Source organism: Malaya genurostris, chromosome 1 (genome assembly GCF_030247185.1).
Source record: "Malaya genurostris strain Urasoe2022 chromosome 1, Malgen_1.1, whole genome shotgun sequence".
Lineage (NCBI taxonomy): Eukaryota > Metazoa > Arthropoda > Insecta > Diptera > Culicidae > Malaya > Malaya genurostris.
The window spans coordinates 110,679,831-110,703,848 of NC_080570.1; the positions used below are offsets into that span (position 1 = coordinate 110,679,831).

General features: G+C 37.7%; 2 protein-coding genes and 2 non-coding genes across 5 annotated transcripts in view; 3 read left to right on the forward strand and 1 right to left on the reverse strand.

The window, feature by feature from the left end:
• LOC131425397 (RING finger protein 17) overlaps positions 1-24,018 on the forward strand; it is a 546,443-nt gene that overhangs the window by 49,944 nt on the left and 472,481 nt on the right. Inside the window, exon 1 of one of the 2 annotated variants that reach the window (XM_058587267.1) lies at positions 22,468-22,627. The exons of the other annotated variant lie outside the window; for it this stretch is intronic. Coding sequence (XP_058443250.1) covers positions 22,502-22,627 — 126 coding nt within the window. The 5' untranslated portion in view covers positions 22,468-22,501. Of the gene's footprint in view, positions 1-22,467; positions 22,628-24,018 lie in introns of those variants that run through there. 2 annotated transcript variants of the gene reach the window in all.
• LOC131425398 (uncharacterized) overlaps positions 1-24,018 on the reverse strand; it is a 210,621-nt gene that overhangs the window by 48,653 nt on the left and 137,950 nt on the right. The window lies entirely within an intron of this gene.
• On the forward strand, positions 2,790-2,861 carry Trnat-cgu (transfer RNA threonine (anticodon CGU)). Its single transcript has one exon. It is a non-coding gene; the product is annotated as a tRNA-Thr (tRNA).
• Trnas-cga (transfer RNA serine (anticodon CGA)) lies at positions 21,346-21,427 on the forward strand. The gene has a single exon. It is a non-coding gene; the product is annotated as a tRNA-Ser (tRNA).

A 24,018-nucleotide genomic window follows, 5' to 3' on the forward strand; every position in this document is an offset into this window, starting at 1 on the left:
CTTCAGCAAAAATACTTCAAATGTTTTTTTCTTCAAAATAAGATTGAGAAAAAAAAATTTCTTTAAAAAAATTATTTTTATTCGAAATTGGTGCTACCCTCTTAACAAAAATTAAAGTGCCACTTTCAAAAGAAGCGTAATATAATCTTGTAAAACTTCTTCGAAGACACGTTAGCTCTTAAAAATCAGTGAAAGTCAGTACAGACTTTTGACCGTCTTTTTCCAGTTTTGGACCACTGTGTGACGGTTTGAAAGTTTTGACACTCAGCGCCATATAATTTCGGAGCCAGAAGTAAGATCTGGATGAAATTGCACAGTATTTTAGGACAATGAGAGCTTTCATTTGATTTATGAAAATCGGTTTAACCGTTACAGAGAAGTCGGAAGTTTTTGGAGTTTTTCTTCACTAACAAGATTCAAGCGGTCATTGAATCTATTTGCAATCTTATTTTTAGGTCTTTCTTCGCGATATCAATCGATTTTCATCTACCGCAACCAGCCTGCTTTCAAAATACGAAACAAAGTTCACCCAGAGATACAACTTATGACATAAATTGGGGTAAAGAGGGTTAAACGGACTAGTACTGTCATTCCCATTATGTGTACATGGATCACTGAAGTTTTCTACGTAATATGGATCAATAACATAAAATTATAATTGTGGGAAAATTGGGGTAAAACGATGTAGTATGAAGCATGCGATCATGGAGACTATTTGTTTAATTATTTTTTGAGGTAATATGCGAAACATAGAACTGTCTTGTTTAACCATAATTGGTCCAAACACCAATCAGTAGAAATTTTTTACTGTAAATTCATGGAAGAAGATGACTTGGGGTAAAACAGAATACAGTTATTTGCGGTCAATCTTATTAAAAACAATCCATTTATCTAACTTATGAATATGTTATGGATATTTTCCGATAGGTCGAATTCATTTTTTTTTTCAGAGTTTTACAGTTAGTTTTCGAAGTAAGGTCAGAAAAAAGAGAAATTGAAGCAAAACTAACTATCATAAATCAATTCTAGGAAAAAATGTGTATAAGAAATACTAACTTTGAAAATATTTGTTTAGGATTTTATAAAATTATTGAGCAAAGTCGCGTTTTTGATCGTTTTTTCCCCACTGTGCACTGGGTTAGAGAATGTACGTTATAATTTTTATTTCATGTTCCCAATCTTTCAGTTTTTAAGCTGTTGTTGTTTTTTTTTCGTCTAAATTCTATTTATCCTGAAGCGTTAGTTGCATTTTTTTCCAATCCACCAAATTTCAAATAATGAGCCTCATCTGGCTCGTGTGATATTAATTAGATTGCTGTTTAAACAGAACACGGCCACGGCCGGACGAACAGAAAACTGTTCTCTCATTTCACGCTTCGATTGTCATAGCTGCTGCTGCTCTTGTTTGAATTCGAAACAAAAAGTTGGCCAGCCAGCTGAGAATGCAAAAATGTCGGAAATGTCGCTTCGAAAAAGAAACACAACAGCCGAAAACAATAGCCACACCGCGCACAGTTGATCGAAATGTAAAATTTAAAACACATTCGTATGAAACCATAATGACAATAAGCGGTATCGAATAGAGTAGGCACGGGCGAAAAAGTCACCCTCAATTGCGGATCTGACCCGAAAATCCGGAACAAAACCCACCACCGAACGGGGCGGATACGGAGGCGAGCTGAGCTGTTGTGGCAAAAGGAAAATCGGAGGACGTCGAGCAGGTGTATAAATCACATAATTAAATTATTTATGCTGACACGAGTTTACATGACATTTTTTTCATAATTCGTGTTCCACCAGTCAGTCGAGTGCAGTGACGGTGCAGGGCTAGCAAAAAAGGCTAATGTGTGTGTATGGGAATGAGTTTTAGTGTTGTTTTTTTCACCTTCTCGTGGTGGCGCCATTGTTGTTTAGTTTGCTAAAACCGGAACCATGAGAATTATTGCAGCTAGTTTATGTTTTATTAGTTGACACCCGTCGTTGACGTCGTTCCGTTCCTGTATGCGGCACTTTGAATTTGAAAACGTGAAGGAACAAAAGCTGCTTTTGTAAAATGCTAAACTGGTTTTTAATATAGATAATAATCGACCGTTTTAGACGGAGTGCTGGTCGGGTAAACTGTGGAAGGCACTAGCAAACGTGTGTGCGTTGTTTCGTTGCGAGAAAGTAAACTATCATAAACAAAAGCAAACATGCACATTTCCGTTGTAATTCGTTGCATCAAATGCATTTATTGCGGATATTTTAGATGCATTGCTGATGAGCGGTTTATTTGCCTTCCATAACAATAGCAAATCGCTGATTCCGGTCGTGATATGTTTTTTGATTATTCAAATAAATTCCGGAGTGTTTCGTTTTGCTATGCAGACGTGTCTAAAACGTTTCTAAAGTATATGTTTGGAAACGTGAATTTGGCATCACACTTCATGCTGCGAAGCTTAACTCAATTGGACGAATTCCACGATGTTTGACACATGCACAATCAACCAATCTGCGCCGATCAAGCCCTACCTGGCCATTGCCCGATTTATGGGTGTTCTAGCATTTCGCTAATTCAACCGCAAATAAATCAGTACTCAAACGATAAAATTAGATTTTCCAAACTTGTACACTGAGTGGAACCAAAACATTGAAACCTCCTTCCTTCACTACAGTTCAACAGCAGAGCCGCACCTATGAGATAGATAAATAGATAAATCATAGACGAATCTGGAGAAAACGGAAACGGACCGAGAATGCATAACGTAACGCTCCAATCGTTGTATTCTATGTACCCTTCACCCGTCCGCGCCTCTTTAGCTCAGTGGTAGAGCGCTGGTCTCGTAAACCAGCGGTCGTGAGTTCAATCCTCACAGGAGGCAGGCCAGAGGTGGGTCTCGCTATTTTTTTATAATGCCTAGGTCAGCTCTGCTTTGTTATACTAATTTTTCAAATTATATCTGTTATCTGAACTTCCTGAACCTAACCCTATTTAACTAACACCTATCAAAGAGATAGCAATTTTACGAAATTTACGCTGAGATGAAATGCATTCATAGTATGACGGTATGATCAAATTGGAAAATTACACTAATTTTGTTCTGTTGGCTTTAAGCAGAGTAGGGCAAAATGGGGTAAACTATGACGAACAACGCACTCTTTGCACAACAGTGGTTCAAAGCCCAACTTTACATTTCTATTTAATATCTTCAGCGAAGCTGTTGAGAATTAAAAGACTTATTTAATGTGATTATTCTCCTTAGAAGTGAGATTAAAAATATTTTTTTGCTGATTATGCTCGACGAAATAGTAGAAAATATAAACCGCCCTAAAAAAGAAAGAATTTCCTTTTGGATTCCCCTTATAAAAACCTATTTCGTTTTGATACTAACATAATAGTGACAGACAGATACCGGTATTTCGAATGCTATTTGCGTTCATCCTCAGTGTCTTAAAAGTCTGTAAATAAATAGTTTTTTCATAGTGGAATCTTTTTTAAGACGGTCTAGTTTCATTCCACTAACCGCTCGAAAACCAAACTTTGATAGTTTCAAACTAATTTGCAAAAAAAAATATAACCGTAATTCAAATAAAATTCAAAATAGTTGGTATTTTATAGTTCGTCATTGTATACATCGTTGATTTCGGCAGTCACCAAACATGGCAAAGTTAAAGATGTGTTTTACTATTTTTAACGCTCAAACTTTCGAAAACTTTTCCGAGGCTCGCAAGGCCGAGTTTCGTATACCAATCGATTCAGCTCGACAAACAACATAAAAAGGCGCGGATCTCCGAGTTGGCTGAACCGATTTTGATTAAACTAGTTCCAAATGAAAGGCTTACCTGGAAGTATGTACGCTATTGTTTTAGTTTTTGGATCTGTTGATTACTTTCCGAGTTAAACAAACTGTTATGTCAAAATTTGCAGTTTTGGCCTTTTTCAAATAGAAAGTTTATGCGATCATTGTGAAAACCGACTTTACACCCGATGCCGTGTGTCATATACCATTCGACACAGCCCGTCGAAATCACAAAATGTATGTATGTGTGTGTGTGTGTGTGTGTGTGTGTGTGTGTGTGTGTGTGTGTGTGTGTGTGTGTGTGTGTGTGTGTGTGTGTGTGTGTGTGTGTGTGTGTGTGTGTGTGTGTGTGTGTGTGTGTGTGTGTGTGTGTGTGACAAATAATGTCACTCGATTTTCTCAGAGATGGCTGAACCGATTTTCACAAACTCAGATTCAAATGAAAGATCTTATGGTCCTATAGTCTATTATGAAATTTTATCCCGATCCGTCTTCTGGTTCCGGAATTACAGGTGGGCATTTTTTCATAAATTGTGACTATTTTTTCCTTTTTTGATACATATCACTATCGAAAAAGGAAAAAAAATAGTCACAATTTATGAAAAAATGCCCCCTCAATTTTCTCGGAAATTTCTGGACGATTTTCACATCTTAAGAAGCAAATAAAAGGTCTTGAAATTATTTAAAAAGTCCCCGAAAAGTTGATTCAGAGCTGACTTATTCCGTTAGTTAGTGAATATATAAAACTACTTTGGGACTACTAGTCCCCGGTTTTCGCTGCCGGAACTTCGATTTCTTAGCAACGGTTAAACCGATTTTCACGAATCATGATTCAAATTAAAGCTCTCATTGCCTCGAAATACACTGTGCAATTTCATCCAGACCTGACTTCGTGAAAATGGTTTGAATGGCTACTGGTTTCAACAGGATGGTGCAACATGCCATACAGCTCGACCAAAAATCGATTTTTTACGACCAGACTTTTCTTTGTGGGGCTTTTTGAAATCCATGGTTTACGCTGATAAGCCAAGAACCATAGCTCAACTCAAAGACAAGATAAGACGCGAAACCGCCGCCATATCGATCCATACATTGACCAAAACGATAGAAAACACCGAAAAAAGGTCACATTTTATAGTCAAGACCAAAGTCCACCATGAGGAACTTTTTGTACTTGGGATCGAGTGAAGCGTGCCTGGCTGGGAAACAGTTCCGATTTTGTTCAGCACACTGCAAAATACCCGGAAAATGTAACTATATGGGAGTGTTTCTTAGAGTGATAAACGAAGAATTTGTCCTTTTATTGCCAAAGGTGCACTTTGTAACTGGAAAAATTGTGGTTTTAAAATAGAAATGCTGAAAGTATTTTGTGATATGAATTTTGATGTTCTGACATTGCAAATATTGCTAGGTAATTCCTTAACTAAGCCTAATATTCTCTGTTCGCATTTTTTATGACTTAACAATTATGACAACTTTTCGGATGCATTGAAAAAAAATGTAGAAAAAATAACCCTCCCAATGCGCAGTGATAATGCGAAAAGCAGCACACCGATGACGACTCACTAATCCGGTCCCTTCCCCGCTATTCCTGTCCAACTGAAACGAACATAAAATGCAAATGACAACGATGCCACGAATTGAATTGTTTCCTTCATGAATAGATTATCGAATTAGCCATTTTTCCGCACCAGAGTTTGACCGCAGTGGAGACAGCTATTCTTTCCGGAAAACTTCCCACCCCGGACCACCCATCGCATCGTTTTTCGTTGGGACACGATACAAGCAAAAAGTCTTCTTTTGTGTCAATCCCATTATCGGAGAGTGTGTTATCCTTTGCTTATTCCTTGGCTTTGTTAGCTGTAAAAATTTGCACTCTTTTCGGGTTGAGTGCAGATCTTTTTTATTCCCATCAAGAAAGAAAAATTCTAGCTTCTTGCACGCTAATAGGGTTGGGTAATAGTTTGTTTATTATTTCACGTCGTAAGGAATTTTAAATCTTATCTCAATATCAAACGATAGAAGAAATATCAAGCAATGATGCACGAATTTTGTGCAGTAATTGAAAGAAATAGCTGAGGAACAATGAAATGTTTTGCCATGGTTATTAGAAGACCTCAGTAAATATACGTCTTCAATTACAACAAGATGTTGTTTTCTTTGTCTGAGTCTTTCTTTTGTCTTATTCACTTTTCCACTATTTCCAAATATATCTAAATATATTCCGATATCGACTCTATTTTTTTCACAGCAGACAAGATCCGTCCATCCTCCACCTATTAAGGCTCGTACAATGCTTTTAAAAGTTAATTAACATAAAACTTTATGAATTTCACGCGAACAGTGCACCAGTTCCGTGCTGGGGGTGCATTTTCGCTACGGTTATCGCATACAGTTTTTTTCATATATTTGACGATGCACTTCGACTTTTCAGTATTTTTTGCACTATTAGCTAACTACTACGGTCCGAAGGGGATACTTTTGGGCTGTTTTAATTTCCATAACTTCTTTCTCCGCACGTTGTCCGCGATTTAGTAGAAATAAAGATGACGGAAAGATTTTTCGTGTTCAGCAGATTTAATGAAATTATTCAAGTGTGAAAGAAAATCTACAACACAATATGTAATTAATTGCCCCTGAGGTTGAATAGCTTTTGTCCTAACGAAAAGTGTTTCTTTCGCATCGCTGGACGATAATTTTTTTTTTCTACGAATAAAAGTTTTGCTCTAGAACGAAACAAGAATATGACGACGAGTTATTTTAACTACGCTGATGTCCTTCGGCTTGGTTGAGGTTTTTCGAACAAAGAAGTTCGTTTCAGCATAAATTAAGGTGATAAGACGTCGGGAAACGATTGTTCCTGATTTATTTTTTATCTTATGCTTGCAACATATCTCACGAATTCAGTCGTTGCTCTTTGTGAATACTCTGTGTTTGTAATTGTTGAGCATCACCATTTAGTGTTTATTTTACGTTCATATATTAGAACACACTAGTATTTCAATTTAACTCTATAGTCCCAAATAAATTATAGAAGAACTTATTAAAACAATGTTGTAGTAGTTAGAAGTTAGTTATGAAGCAGACTCATCGATAGCAATATGCCATCCTTGGGCGTGTAATAATCTAGAAATGCGAATAATATACTCAATGGAATCACACGGAACTATTCACACTATCAATTTCATTTAGTGTTGAGGAATTATACGACATTACACGACTTATTTTTTGCTATCTGGACCGAACATTTTCTCGGCCTTATTCATAATTTTTCATTCGTATATTTGGATTATTTTCGCTTCAAAATTTTGCAAGAAACGCTAAAAAAACATATCTCAGCCCTGAAGTAGAATTGACGAAATCGGTAATGTTTCTCAACCAAGCATGCTTCGTTCGCACCTTCACCCGAAAAATGCTATGTTCAGCAATTTAAGATCAAAATTTCAGTAAAATGAGATAACCACAAAGAACTCAAAATTCAAGTTCTCTCAAATGTTTGGTATGAACGAGCATTAAGGTGAAATTCAGTGGCAAACTAAGGCGCGCACAGTTTCAACCGCATGAATTGAACGAATCATCGCACAAAGCATATCGTTCCAAGCCGACACATAGAAATACGGAATATATTCAGTGATTGTGTGTAGTGGGCTTACGACACATTTTGTTCGCTAGTAAAGGCGCTAACTATGTGTAATTATAAACCATGAGTGTTTTCATTTGACTAATATAAGGGAGATACATTTGTGCATGCTGTTTAAAACGGCCGAATTACTTATTCAACTAATAACCAAAATGCTCTTAGTTTTATTTCAAAATTATCCATGAAATATCTGTCACAATTGACATGATAAAGCGATCTTTGGATACAAAGTTAAACACGGTTATTAAAACTGTTGTATGCGATTATTTCCAAGCAGACTACATACTGCACTCTTTTTCATGACATTTTACCACGTTTCGATTTTGGCACGGTTCGTTTTTGGCAACACAATCGTTCAAATTGCAGTATTTTCGAATTCTTCCCAGTTTTATAATCAGACCGACTCAAGTACTTACACCTATTATTGCAGTAAGAACAAAATATCATGCATTTGTTTTTACTTTCAATTTTGCAATGGTTTTTCGATATACAACTTTTTTCGTACGCTTCTTCAAAAAAAATATTATTAATAACCTAACAAAGCCTAACCAAAATTGTTTAATCGTATAAAAAAGAAAAGCAAAAAACTACAAGGCACTGCAAACGTTCATTCTGAATATTTAGGTAACAATTGTATTGTATTCCAAATAAACTTTAAAAAATCGGGTGGGTTATGACGGAGACATAACCGGATTGACGTGAATACAAATAACAATGGCTCGCTGAAACTCAAATTGTGCCCTAGCACGATATCAATAGATCAAATGTGGGCTATATAAAATATATATGGTAATAATAAGAGCAACTTCAGCAGCTAGGAGTTCTACATGGAAGATCTATAATAGAACAGAAACTGGAACAAACGTATACCCAGCAAGCCGTTCTAGTTTTATTTGTTCGACCAGTTCTTCTGTCAAATTTAAAACTGGTCTACGAAGCCGTTCTATTGTTTGTATATTTAAAACACGAGTAAAACACTGCTGGGACTGCCAGTTTTTCTTGTTATAAAATCCAGATTTAAATTTTGTAACCGACATAAATTAAGCATCTATCAGAATCAGAACAAATTGGCTCAAATGGCACGTTCCCCTTGATATTTGGAGATTTGTGCCTTGCCATCAATTTGTTTTTAACATCATTTTCCCGATATATAAGAGATAGGATTGAAAGGAAATGGTAAGGGTTGGACTAGGAGGATGGGAAAATTGACGACACAAAAACACATAAAAGCAGAAAGAAATTCTGCACCCCTAAGGGATGCCAAACAATCTGCTGAGGATCACATTTAGTGGAAGCAGAAGTAAATTCTGAACCTCTACGAGGTCCCGAACAGTCTGCTGTTAATAAAACCTCCAACCCCCGAGGGGATTTAGAGATCTTACAAAAGCGACACCATTCTGCACTCCCGGAAGAATGCAGAACGATTCGCAGTATGTACGAGCAGAAGTAAATTCGGTACCCCCTAGAGGATGCCAAACAATCTGCTAAACCCTATTTAAGGTGAATACAGAAGGGATTCATTCACTCCAGGAAGAACGATGAACCCTTCCGACTATAGCTCCTTACCACATTGGGTGAGAAACGAGAGAATATCCTTCAATTTTAGCTCCGCATACACAGTCTCAACCATGTATGGAAAACCAAAAACCCGGATACGTAACTGCGTCAATGCGGGACAGTTACATATCAGATGATATGAAGTACCATAATCGCATTCACACAAATCACACGAATAATACTCAGCACATTGAATAGTAGCAATGTGATAATTGAGTTTGCAATGTCCAGTCAGAGCTCTGACCAGAATACTGCAATGATGCTTGGAGAGATGCAGTAGACACTTTCACATTTTGAGATTTAAATCTGGTAGAAATGCTTTTGTCTGAGCGCAAGTTTGCAAGCTGCGAAAGTGGTAAAGCTGGTTCAGGACCAACGAAATCATTCGTTGCACCAGCTCTAGCCAACTCATCAGCCCATTCATTTCCAGTAATACCAGGATGGCCGGGTACCCATAAGAAGTAAACAGCATTTGAAATGCTGAGGTCTTAAATTTGAGTTCGACATGCGATCACTAGATTCGACCGTGAGTCATTCGAACTGAGTGCTTTTAAGGCTGCCTGACTGTCGGAACAAAAATAAATTCGTTTACCACAGATCCTCTGCTGAAGTGCCGATTGTACTCCACACAGAATCGCGTAGATTTCTGCTTGGAACACAGTACAGTATCTACCAAGTGAATGAGACTGTTCCAGCCTCATTTCACGACAGTAGACACCAGCACCAGCACGACCATTCAACAGAGAACCGTCCGTATAACAAACTATGTGTTCATCAAGTTGTCGTTCCAGACAACCAGACAACCATTCCTCACGAAGAGGATAGCTCACATGGAATGTTTTGAAAGGAAAACTGCATGTGAGAGTTAGGTCACTAGGAGCGAGTAAATACTCATCCCACGGGAGCATTTGAGACCACAAGCGAGTGTGGCTGGTAGCATAATCTAATGGGTTACTGTTCCAAAGCCCTGTAACCTTAAGACGGTATGCACAAGATAATGCTTCTTGTTTTAGGAACACATGAAGTGGTTTAATGCACAGTAGCGCCTCTAGAGCAGCAGTAGGAGTTGTCGTGAATGCACCTGTCATCGCCATTAGGACCATCCTATGGAGATGATTTAGCTTTGACTGAACTGTCGCGACTTCTCCTTTCTGCCACCATACAAGACATCCATATGCTAAAATTGGTCTAACAATAGTTGTGTAGATCCAATGAATATATCTGGGTTTGAGTCCCCATGATTTTCCAAAAGCTCGCCTGCATTGGCCGAAAGCCATGCAAGCTCTTTTAATCCTGAAATCAATGTGAGCGGACCAATTCAGTTTTGAGTCAAGAATAGCCCCGACGTATTTAACTTGATCGACCACAGTAACCTCTGAACCGAAGAACTGTAACGGACGAGCTCCTGTGATTATCCTACGATGAGTGAAAAGCACCATTGATGTTTTGCCCGGATTTACAGATAATCCAACCTGACAACACCATTGTTCAACAGATCGCAGGGCTTGTTGCATTAAATCAAAGAGAGTGTTAATGCTTAAACCGGTCATCAATATATGATAATCGTCGGCAAAACCATAAGTCGGAAATCCAAGGTTATTAAGTTTCCTTAACAAACCGTCAGCGATTAGGTTCCATAAAAGTGGGGATAGTACACCACCTTGAGGACACCCACAGACACTCAGCTTTTTAATCTCTGCTTGCCGAAGCGATGAACAAAGAAGTCGATTTCTAAGCATTGCGTGTATCCAATTTGTGATACTTGAAGGTATGCCATGACCACGGGCTGCTTCCAGAATTGAATTGAAAGACACGTTATCAAAGGCACCTTCAATATCTAGGAAAACTCCCAAGCAAGATTGCTTTATTGAGAAAGCCTTTTCAATGTTGTACACAACATCATGTAACAGGGTTGTAATGGACTTTCCACGCTGGTAAGCATGTTGCATTCCATGTAGCGGATGCACGCCCAGACTAACATTCCTGATATAGTGATCGACTATGCGTTCCACTGTTTTAAGAAGAAATGAGCTAAGACTGATAGGCCTGAAACTCTTCCCTTCCTCATAAGTGTCGCGACCGCCTTTGGGAATAAATTTGACAATTATTTCCTGCCAGGCTCTTGGAATATATCCTGTCGCAAGACTAAAAGTAAGTATTTTCTTCAAAACATGTTTGAAATGTTCATACCCTTTCTGCAGTAACACTGGGAAAACTCCATCCTTTCCAGGAGATTTGTACGGAGCAAAACTCTCCACTGCCCATTTGACCGATTCAATCGTCACAACGCTTCGAGCAAGGGCCCAAGAATCGTAACTACCTGAAAAAGTCTCGGGAAGAGCTGTCGGTGATGGATCCATACAACCTGGAAAGTGAGTGTTAAAAAGATAGTGAAGTACATCACCTTCATCAGACAAGTGTTCACCATCTGAAGTTCTTAAGAAACTGACATTAAAGTCCTTAGACTTCGAAAGTAACTTATTTAATCTACTAGCCTCGTTGAGACTAGAGACATTTGTGCAGAGGCTTTTCCAACCACTTCGCTCAGACGATCGAAGAGCATTTTTGTAAGCCCTTCGAGCCGACACCAATGCCTCCGACCCATCTCTGCGTCGGTGGTTCCAAGCTCTTCTGCATAGTTTCCTTAGTCTAGCTAGTTCAGCATTCCACCAAGGAGTTCCTCTAGTAGCTCGCACACTCCGAAGTGGACAAGCCTCTTCATATGCTGCAACTATGAGTGAATTTGTCTCGTCGACAACATTTTCCAAATCAATTGGGTTTCAATTGTTGGTTGGTACCCGTAAAATCTAATCGCCAAGCCCTCTTCATAGAGGTCCCAGTTTGTAGATTTGGGATTACGATATGTGATAATATCAAATTTAACGTTTGAATGATCAAAGAATATGTACCTATGATCAGACAACGAAGGTTCGAGCTCATCGGAGACGAGCCAATTCACCAACTCATGCGCAATTCTATCAGAGCAGAGAGTTACGTCCAAAACCTCCTCTCTTCCAGATCTCGCAAAAGTTGGACGGTTTCCTGCATTGACTATGTGCAGGTTTGTACTGCTCACAAATTCCATCATATCAGAGCCTCTCGAATTTATATCTGGGCTGCCCCAAATGATATGATGAGCATTTATGTCACTGCCGATTACAAGCGGTAAATCACTTTTGCAACAGTATGATACAACCTTTTTGAAGTCATCGCTTGGCGAAGGTTGGTTATGCGGCAAATATGCCGAACAATAGACATATTTTCTGTCTATGCCATCAATAGTCATATCATCTGTGACAGCACAAATATCCCGAGTTGTGAGCTCCGATATGAGAGAAACATCGAGAGCACTATTTGCAAGTATGCATGCTCGAGGCATTTCACGTGGATTAGTCATACCGGTCTTGTTGAAGGCAAAAAAGACTGGGTTTAACAATTTTCCAACGTAGAAGTTTCCCTTTTGGAAATATGGTTCTTGAACCAAAGCTATAGAAGCTTTACCTTCTAGCAGAAGTCTGGATAGATTTATAGTTGCTGTACGTTTATGCTGGAGATTGATTTGTGCCACTCTAACCATTATCAATTAGAGTAATGAACACCCCATCTCCAGCACTTATCGTACAACAACTAGAAGAAACCAAATATATTGGCTTATAATCGCCTATAGCGAACCATGTAAGGATTTTTTTTAAATGTTTTAATCATTTAAATCCCACGAGTTGCGAAGAAAGAAGTCGTCCACTGTGCCAGAGCTTCGCTTAACACAGTAAGCGAAAACCCCAAGATATTCCGTTCACGACTGCATTGTTTAACCTCCTGCAGCCATTCAGTCATCGGCACGGAAATACACCTTGACTTAGGAGATCCTATTTTTGTGGCCTTTTACGACATGGAACAGGAAACCAGTGGATCAATTCTTGGTAAAAAATAATTCCGCCGGATGCCACACGGCTTACCTGTTTGGTGGACTTATACCACCGGTACAGGTGGACCGTAGCGTTATTCTTAGCCGGTTGGGAAACCGCTACCGACACTACACGGCTATCTAGGCTGCTCAGAGAGGGAAGTTGACATTGATGGTCAACTTCCATGGATGGCCGAGCAGCCATAACTGGTCTACGATGCCGTTCTATTGTTTGTATATTTGAAACACGAGTAAAACACTGCTGGGACTGCCAGTTTTTCTTGTTATAAAATCCAGATTTAAATTTTGTAACTGACATAAATTATGCATCTAGAACAAGAACACTACTGAATATGCTCTAAGTCCAATATCACAAATGATAACATAAAACGAAAGTATAGGAAATATTAGGAATAATTCTTTACAATAACGCATGCGCTATTCAATTTAATAAACAATTAAACTAGAGTTACAAAGCAGTGGAAATATTCAGAGAAGAATATTATTCCTTGTATTTAGAACCTAGAATCGCGACCTCTACAATTAATATAATTTTAATCATGTTTTGCATTTTTATTGTCATCGCAATCGGTCGCTTCTTATACAGAACTTTGTAATTATTTTATAAGTCTAATATGATTAAAATGATCGCTTGGTGGATGTTAGCATCCGTCAGCTCTCATACATTAAAATTCGAAAAACTATACTTTTATTTCGAAATATACAGATTTTTATTTTTAATACTTGGCATCGCTGTCCCGGCTCCATATAAAAAGAGATTCAAAGATTTTATCGTTGATTCGAAACGACACCGTTACTAATATAAAGATGTGTTCCACATTAATACTATTATTTTCGCATTGCGTGTAAACGTTGCCCGTCGTAATTGAATGTGTTAATGACAGCGCAAACTTTTTCAACTTCCATTTTTAAGAATCCGGTACTTTTGGTTAGAAATAGAGCAAATTCAAACAAAGATTGCCATGACCTACGAGTGATCTGCATTCAGGCAGAACTGAGATCTCTCTTAGTGTGTCCACTCGATAAACTCTTCCGCAATTTGACTCATTGTAATTTCCAAATTAGATGAAACAATCGATCATAGACGGAAACAGTAGGTGCATTTGGAACTCACAATGAATTCCGTCTCAAATTCCGTTCGACTTAACTGAGCGGCGGTGTTTTCAAACACAGCGCTCCCATAAAGCTCTGACGACTTCCACTACTGCACATTAGCATCGCAAATCGCCGTTTAGAACGTTTTTTGCAAAAAGTTTCTTTGCACAATTCTATATCTCGCTTCATTCCTACAGGGTCAGTAGGCCTTTGGTGTGGTTTTGCCATTCGATGTTTTGCTCTTCCTCATGTCTTGCTTCGACAACCACTGCACAGAAAATATTGGGAAAAAGTTGAATATTCATCTTTTATACCGATACATTTGTACAGTAGCAGAGATTTTGTTTTTTTCCTCAGAATGCGTTCTGATTGACTGCTGCTGACATGGGTCAAATAGTACGTCATTGAAAAACTGTTTGTCTGTTTTCAATAACGTACTATTGAAACACTTCAATGTTGTTACAATACATGTTTAAGTTGGAAAAAGTCGAATTTATAAATCCTTCTACAAATCATTGAGCTATGAGCTTTCAAAATGCGAGAAAGGCAAACACGCGTCATGAGTTTTCCTCTTCGATACTCATTGATACCAAATATTTCAGAAAATTAAAATTTTGAATTATTTGAGATTATGTCATACAACTGAGAATTTTATCATAAATTTATGATCATATTTCCGATGGCATGTAGCAAAAATTATGTTGATTCGTTAGCTACAACAATAGATATTTACGATCAAAAAATTATTACTCGCCTAGAGGATTAATTTTGAAAAGGCGTAGTAAGTCGTATCACGACAAAAACTGAAACATTGCAGAAAACGCAGCGTGTTTTCTGTTGAAGCTGTTTGATTTTGATAAATAGAAATTTATTAATTTTTTTATCATTTAGAACTTTAAAACTCAATTGAAAACGATTGACACAATTGAACATTTATAGAATATTCAAATGCGGGATAGTAAAAAAAAGATATCATCTCACTACTAGATGGATTAAGAATGTTTTTGATATGAGCTTATTTGGTCTTGTTTTAGCGAAATCGCACTCAATAAGGAACGATACAAGTTTTTTATTTGCAGTCATTTGCAACTAAAAACATAAACAGAATTATCTAAAACCCGACAACGCTATCTTTTGAATAAAACTTTTTTTTTAAAGTATGGTAATTATAATCCCATTGCAGAAGTTATCTGTTCTGGTTTCACCTTTTTACTGGTTTTACGGATGTTTACTTTTTGAGTTATACGAAGTTCCATCTAACAATTTTCAGTTTGTTGGCAATATCTGTCATAATAGTCCTCGTAATCAAACTATGTGTTGAGACTTAGATCTCATTCAATAATAGCTATTAAAAAACAACATTACTTCCATTTTCAACGGAGATATCGATATTTTTGCTCAAGTCAGTTTTGTTCCTACACTAGTAGAAAGATAATGCGATGGTTGGGAGCAAAGTGAAATACGATTATGCAATGGTGTATGCAATTGTTTCTATTATTCATGACATTTTGCATCGTTTCGATTTTAGCTTGGTTTGGTTTCATTTTTATATCGAAATAAATTGTTTACAGCAATGGTATCGATATAAACTGTTTACTTCTTACACCAATATACCAATTGAATTAGTTCGTCGATTTCAGCAAATGTGTGTGGCAAAAAATTTCACTCAATTTTATCGGAGATGCCATAGCCGATTTTCTTCATATAAGATTCGAATGAGATGTTTTAGGATTCCCTAAATACTTCTTGTTTTCAATCAGATTCTACTTCTGGTTCCGGAGATACAGGGTTATTAGTGTTAAAATTTTAATTTCACGTATATCAATCGGGATTGCAGATTATAAAAGTCGATGACCAAATAAACTTATTTGTGTTTTACCAGTTTTCTGTTTTCGATCCTGGAAAATACCTCAAAAATTTATTTTGAATGCTTTACAATTTCTAAAAGATGACAACATGGATTTTCTAAAATTTCAAATCAAATAAAATGTTCTACAATCCCTTATGTGAATTTAACTGACTTCTGCTGCAAAGATTTCCGAATCCCGGTACCGAAAGCTTCGTGAATAGCTCAATCGTTTTCTCAAAGAAGACCACATCAAATTTCATAAACAAAAATACTAGTCATTCAATGATTCTGTACGCTAAGAATCATCTGCAAAGTCTTTTGAAACATAAAGGCCAAATTCTGGGAAAGGAATTTAATGCATAGGCTTTGCTTTTTGGTCCTTGAATTCCAGTTCAGGTAGTACCAGGCCCGTACCTAGGATTTTATTTCGGGAGGGACCAGCTGACTTCAGCAGATCCGGAAGCAAAGGAAAAAGCAGTGAAAAACCTGTTTTAATCCACCTAGTGGCGTAATGATGCCTTTCTCATTTACATATAATATTGTGGTATTCTATTCAAAAATTTTCTCTTCGATTTTTGAAAGAAACCAAGTGATTGTTTATGCATAACATACAGAATAAAACAGTGCTTTGATTGCGTAAGCCATCCTTAAGAGAACGACACTTCCGGCACCGGAACCCGAGAACCGGTACAATCGAAGTCGGTTCGTACGGCCACCAACTAACATGACACACAAACTCTTCTAGTACGCACCCTATAACTCAGGATTCGGAAGTCGAATCCGGATGAAATTCAGGAATTTCGTATAGGATCGGAAGACCTTTCATTTGAATCTAAGTTTGTGGAAATCGGTCAAACCATCGCTGAGAAAAGTGAGCGAGATCCATTTTGGTATATATGACCACTATTTCCGGTGCTTCCGGAACCGGATACCGGGAACCAGGATAGCCGGAATCGGTTTGTTTAGTTGCCTACTGATAATGACTATCGATTTGTGTAGTTTTGAGACCAGTTTAGAAATTTTTTTACGTTTTTTGTTTCGCCGGTTTAAGTGACGGTGTACAATATTGAACACACTTTACCCTATAATTCCGGAACCGGAAGTCGGTTCCGGATGAAATTCAGAAATTTCATATGGGACCGGAAGACCTTTCATTTGAATCTAAGTTTGTGGAAATCGGTCAAACCATCGCTGAGAAAAGTGAGTGAGATCCATTTTGGTATATATGACCACTATTTCCGGTATTTCCGGAACCGGATACCGGGAACCAGGATAGCCGGAATCGGTTTGTTTAGTTGCCTACTGATAATGACTATCAATTTGTGTAGTTTTGAGACCAGTTTAGAAATTTTTTTACGTTTTTTGTTTCGCCGGTTTAAGTGACGGTGTACAATATTGGACACACTTTACTCTATAATTCCGGAACCGGACGTCGGATCCGGATGAAATTCAGGAATTCCGTATGGCACCGGAAGACCTTTCATTTGAATCTAAGCTTGTGGAAATCGGTCAAACCATCGCTGAGAAAAGTGAGTGAGATCCATTTTGGTATATATGACCACTATTTTCGGTACTTCCGGAACCGGATACCGGGAACCAGGATAGCCGGAATCGGTTTGTTTAGTTGCCTACTGATAATGACTATCGATTTGTGTAGTTTTGAGACCAGTTTAGAATTTTTTTTACGTCTTTTGTTTCGCCGGTTTAAGTGACGATGTACAATATTGAACACACTTTACCCTATAATTCCGGTACCGGAAGTCGGATCCGGATGAAATTCAGGAATTCCGTATGGGACCGAAAGACCTTTCATTTGAATCTAAGTTTGTGGAAATCGGTCAAACCATCGCTGAGAAAAGTGAGTGAGATCCATTTTGGTATATATGACCACTATTTCCGGTACTTCCGGAACCGGATACCGGGAACCAGGGTAGCCGGAATCGGTTTGTTTAGTTGCCTACTGATAATGACTATCGATTTGTGTAATTTTGAGACCAGTTTAGAAAATTTTTAACGTTTTTTGTTTCGCCGGTTTAAGTGACGGTGTACAATATTGAACACACTTTACCCTATAATTCCGGAACCGGAAGTCGGTTCCGGATGAAATTCAGGAATTCCATATGGGACCGGAAGACCTTTCATTTGAATCTAAGTTTGTGGAAATCGGTCAAACCATCGCTGAGAAAAGTGTGTGAGATCCATTTTGGTATATATGACCACTATTTCCGGTACTTCCGGAACCGGATACCTGGAACCAGGGTAGCCGGAATCGGTTTGTTTAGTTGCCTACTGATAATGACTATCGATTTGTGTAATTTTGAGACCAGTTTAGAAAATTTTTTACGTTTTTTGTTTCGCCGGTTTAAGTGACGGTGTACAATATTGAACACACTTTACCCTATAATTCCGGAACCGGAAGTCGGTTCCGGATGAAATTCAGGAATTCCATATGGGACCGGAAGACCTTTCATTTGAATCTAAGTTTGTGGAAATCGGTCAAACCATCGCTGAGAAAAGTGAGTGAGATCCATTTTGGTATATATGACCACTATTTCCGGTACTTCCGGAACCGGATACCGGGAACCAGGATAGCCGGAATCGGTTTGTTTAGTTGCCTACTGATAATGACTATCGATTCGTGTAGTTTTGAGACCAGTTTAGAAAAATTTTTACGTGTTTTGTTTCGCCGGTTTATGTGACGGTGTACAATATTGAACACACTTTACCCTATAATTCCGGAACCGGAAGTCGGATCCGGATGAAATTCAGGAATTCCGTATGGGACCACGAGACCCTTCATTTGAATCCTAGTTTGTCAAAATCGGTTCAGCCATCTCCGAGAAAACCTAGTGAGATTATTTGACACATACACACACACACATACACACACACACACACACACACACACACACACACACACACACACACACACACACACACACACACACACACACACACACACACACACACACACACACAGACATTGCTCAGCTCGATGAACTGAGTCGAATGGTATATGACACTTGGCCCTCCGGGCCAATTTTCACTGGTCGGTTTTTCAAGTGATTGCATAACCTTTCTATATGAGAAAGGCAAAAACAGCGAAATGGAACTCATATTGATTTGTCTGGCATTGCTTGGCCTATTACATGAACTTATATTCAAATGTTATTATTCCATACGACATTCAATTTAATCGAAACCCAACTTCTGGTCCGGAAATACAGTGATGTGTGTTGAAACTTTCAAATCGTTAGATTTCCCTGAGAAGACTAGGCTGATTTTCATGATGATAGGATGGATTCAGATCAAAAGTTTCATCGTATAACAGAATTTTTAGTGCTCAAAATCACAAACTGTTATATACGTTTATAAGCTCGCGATCGAGAATGATACTCACGTTTTTAGCAGACAGAACTTTTCCATTTGGGAGTGTTATTAGTGAGCATTTGAATAAAATTGATGTCTGTGCCCAAGATCAGGTTACTATATTACAGTTTCATTACAGTTCAAGACTTTATAATAATGCGATAGACTTTGCAAGGTGATCCGATGTAGCTCCCTTACTGCGATTCGTGGAGAACGGAAAACATCTTACAAATTTGTAGTTTATATTAATTGCTGACCATACAAACTTACTTTGGCTATACTGGTTTCGGCTTTTTGTCCATTTCGGGTAATCATTCCTTTCTCTGGTGTATAACAATGGATCCAACCAAACATGTATTTGAAGTGAGCATGCGTTCTTCTTTTTAGTTTTAAATAAGTGCGGGATCCAGCGGCAGGATATCTTTTTCATTTCCAAAATCTTTCCGATAATCCAGTACAATGTTATGTATTATTATTATTGTCGTTTTTTGCCTTGATTTTAACCTCCATTTTATGTAGTTTTAAAACTGTCAGTGGTAATGCAATTTTGACCATCATGAAACTTCTAAAACCACTATCTCACAGAGTAATCTGCAGGATGAACACCCCTATAACATTCATTAAACTTTTTTTTGTTTTCATTTTTCATTTCGGGAGGAGCCCCTCTAGGTACGTGCCTGGGTAGTACCGTAAATAATGACCAAAAACCCTCACCAAAATGATCAAAAACCCAGTGGGACACAACGTGGACATCTCATGAAATTCTTAATCGATTTTCACACGTTTAGATTCACAGAATAAATTTTATGGTTTCATACAATTTTTCTTTTCAATCCGCCTTGCAATACCGAATTTACAGGATCATCCATGATTGAAATTTAAACAAAAATTTTAAACGATGATCATCAAAATAAGTTCATGAAACTTGAACACACCGAAGAATATTCAAGAGTTTTAGAGAATTATCCATCACTCCTCAGATTTTTTCCTTTTTTTCACGCATGTTCAACTTCAAACTTCCATCGGTTCAAATTTGTACACAATACGCTCTTGAAAATCAATTTACCTACTTCTCCATCCTGATTATGTTTCATCAAATTTGTTTTGTTGTTCGACCATGAAGAGTTTTCTCTAAAATCCAACTAATTCGTCAATGTTGATGATGAAGTACCGTGTTTTATGAGTCAAAACAAATATGTACGACAAAAAGACAACGGATTATTTTTGTTTGATGCTGAACTCACTGACTGACGAAACCAATATCAAACGGTGTCATTGACAGTTATAGCATTATAAACATCTTTCGTTTACATTATTCTACAAACAATTCTATAATTTATTAGTTGATAAAGCGATAACGATTAAACGTTTAGCATCAACTTAATTAATCGTACCGGACAAGGCGAGCAATCGTTTTCAAAGACCGAGATTTTTTCTCCCATCAGACTAAAATATTGACGTGAAGGTTAATTACGTGCTTCTTTTCTTAATGGCTGGTTGGCTACAGCCTAAAACCCCGTTGTCACACAGTTAGACTGCCAACTTGGTGAACTATGAACTACGCGGTTCGTTTGTTCGGTTAAAATTTTATTCCAATCCAATTTAATGTTGATTTATTCATGTTTCGGGTTGGCATGTCTGCAGAGGAACTTGTTGAAAAGCTACCATTACAGCTGGTTAACTCGAGATTCCGATCTTCCAATCGTGCTTGGGTTTTAAACCATGAAACCAATTATTCCGAGAATTTTAATGGTGTTTCTAAGTCCATTGTTTTCTCCAGCTGTGGCATTGTAAATCAATCACTGTAAAAGTGATGGTAATATTTTGACATCGATCACGATTTGTTTGAAAAGTTTCAAGTGTGCCTTCCGATCAGAGTGCAGTAGACACGATCGTCGCCATTGGAGGGAATGGATGTTCAGGATTCGTACTCTACTAGAGTGTTAGAACAACTGATAGAAATGGATTTATTTTCAATGCGGCTCAATAATGAAATTGAATAAAAATACGAACACATAAAAATTAAAACAAAGCTAATCAAACAAATATTTTTTTCATATTTGACATATCATGACCTATGATGTCAATAGAACTAACTGACTTTGGAAATATAATGCAAGAGATAGTTGTAGCAGTCGTGGCCGAGTGGTTAAGGCGTCTGACTCGAAATCAGATTCCCTCTGGGAGCGTAGGTTCGAATCCTACCGGCTGCGCAAGTTTTTTTTATGACCAGATCCAGCCGTACTAACTGACACAATGAAGTACGATTTAGACAATGCATCTTCTTCCGTCACCATTCACCGTCTAAATTAGTTGTATTCTTATGGACGTAAACGTCACGGTAACGGAACTAAAGCTAATTTTGATGGACGCTGACGTTAATCGACCATCTGAATCGTCCTACTTCAAAAACTAATTGTGTGTCAGTGATCTATAAGTCACAAACCAAATTGGTGGTACATAGAGAGATACTTAACTACGATAAGTACGGTTTTATGGGTGGTGAAACAGTACTAAAGTGGTGGCGACCATCAGCTCGCCACTCTCATTACACGCTTTATCGGTTTTCCCATGTTTATTTGTCTGGGGGTTTTTATCGTTTGTTTATCCGTTATTTTGTCTTACGCGCCATTCGCTTAGTGCAGCCTATACCTACCCCAAGCCCACAGGTGAATTGCGGGTTGGTCAACCGGGGACTGTGAAACCGACCGTTTATGGATTTTTGAGGTGAATATTTTCCGACAAGTCTGTCGTTTGTCTTGATTTTGCGTCCACCATGTGGTTGTTGTTGTTGTTGTTGACCTTCGGGAATTGTGCGGGCCATGGCAGCAAAACACTGGGGCAGTAGCGCTTATTAGCGGTGACACGCTCAAGTTCAGGGGAAGGCGGTTGTCTTTTGTATTATTGAGCATTATTTTCCCAGCATATACTGGTACCTGGTGCTTCGTGCGAAGCTTAGACACATTACTGACAGGTGATCTTGTCGTCAGTTGAAGTGAGATCTTTATTTCTGGGGATCTATTTAAACATGGAAAGTCATTGTCCATATAATTTACAATATCAAGTTTTTCCTTTTCATTGCACGGAATCATCAGTGATCTCTACTTGGAATTAGTTTCCACAAAACGTAGTATAGTAAAAATATATTGTGTTGGGAAACACACAAAATTGTAAATTTAAGAAAGTATGTTAATTAAAATTTATGCATTCCCAGACTTTAAATCAGGATTTTCTTTGGATCGAAATCAGGTTCGCAGCAGGTCGACATAATCGAAATCTGATTGTAGATGTATGAAGAATTATTTTTCATCGGCATGTACGAAAAGCTCGGCAAAACCGAGGCTATCAAAAGTATTGGTTGCATCGAAACCTTGAAACGCAAACATCGCGTTTCCAACAACAATTTTAAATTGGTAAGTATTTTATACCAGAAGAAAAAAGAATTAAATAAATAAAATTGGTTATGTGGAGTTGAGGTGTCAGATCACTTTGAAAAAAAAACGTCTCTTTGGGAATCCCAACCGTAAACCTAGTTGAATGCTATTAACTGCGAAAAATCTTACGTTTCAATGGTTTTGTTAAATTCATTCAACAAAGATAATTATAGTAAGACATGATCAGATGTAGAGATAGATGAGTAAAACCGTAAAGCTACGATCATCTTAGACAGTTTATCTGTCATAGTTTATCGACCACCGACAAGAAAAGAGTTGGAATCACTGGGAGTACGATGCGGTGCCTAAGTGTTGCCCTAGAAGAAGTCTAATCACAATGTGTATCAAACAACTTATAGAGAAGTGATTGATCGAAACTGCGTGATAGTGCAGCTGTGACAAGTGTGTGTTGATAAGTGAAAAGTGTTATTTATTGAATATTGCTGATTCGCGACACTAAAAAATGCTCAAGCGACGGAAACTGCGAATTTACGGCACAAAATTAAACGATGTCAAACGATCGAAGCGCCATCTGCATATCACTGTCGGTGTTATCAGATTTAGATGGAATGTGTAAAATTTACAAGTAAATTGTGTGATTCAAACTGAAAATCTATAATTGGTCTGCAGCAAACCCATCCACGAGTGTTTATTTTATTTTATTTTTTCAGTAGTGGTGTGTCATTTCGTGTTGTTTACAGCAATGCGAATAAAAGAAGCAGTATGCTGATGAGACCGTTCCTTAAAGATATTTCTTTTTATTTACAATCTTGTTATAGGGTAAGGGCTCCCTATTTCATCTCATTTGTAAGGACGTCGCCTTCAAACCTCGATTTAGCTACTAGAATCACTATAACTATTTCATATTACTGCTTCATTCGCCTTGCTCCACATTGAGATTTGATTCACATTCCTTGGAAATTAAAATAATGTTCATAAAACAGCAAAAAACACTTATGAAATGTTCACTACTCTGCTCCTAATTTCATCTCAATGGATTTTTATCCATCCTATCGTAGATCCTTTATTCATCCTATAAATTAGCAATGGCGACAGCAATTAAAACGAAATATTCCACTATTACACTCTCAGGTTCAAAATGTCAGAATTCTTCTTAAAAACGGCCTAATGCCAACTATGAAACAATATACGATATTTTTAGAACCAGTTTGAAAACATTTAAACGTTTTAAAAATTTTCAGTCGTTTCCGTTACCTTTCGCTTTAAATTTAAAATTTTACTGAAAAGTTAAATAGGTGAACTTTAAATAAAAACAAAACTGTGATTGTTACTATTTATTCATTAGCCCTTCTTAAAACAAAGTGTAGAGCCAGAGATGCCATTTATACAGATTTATATGTATTGTATAG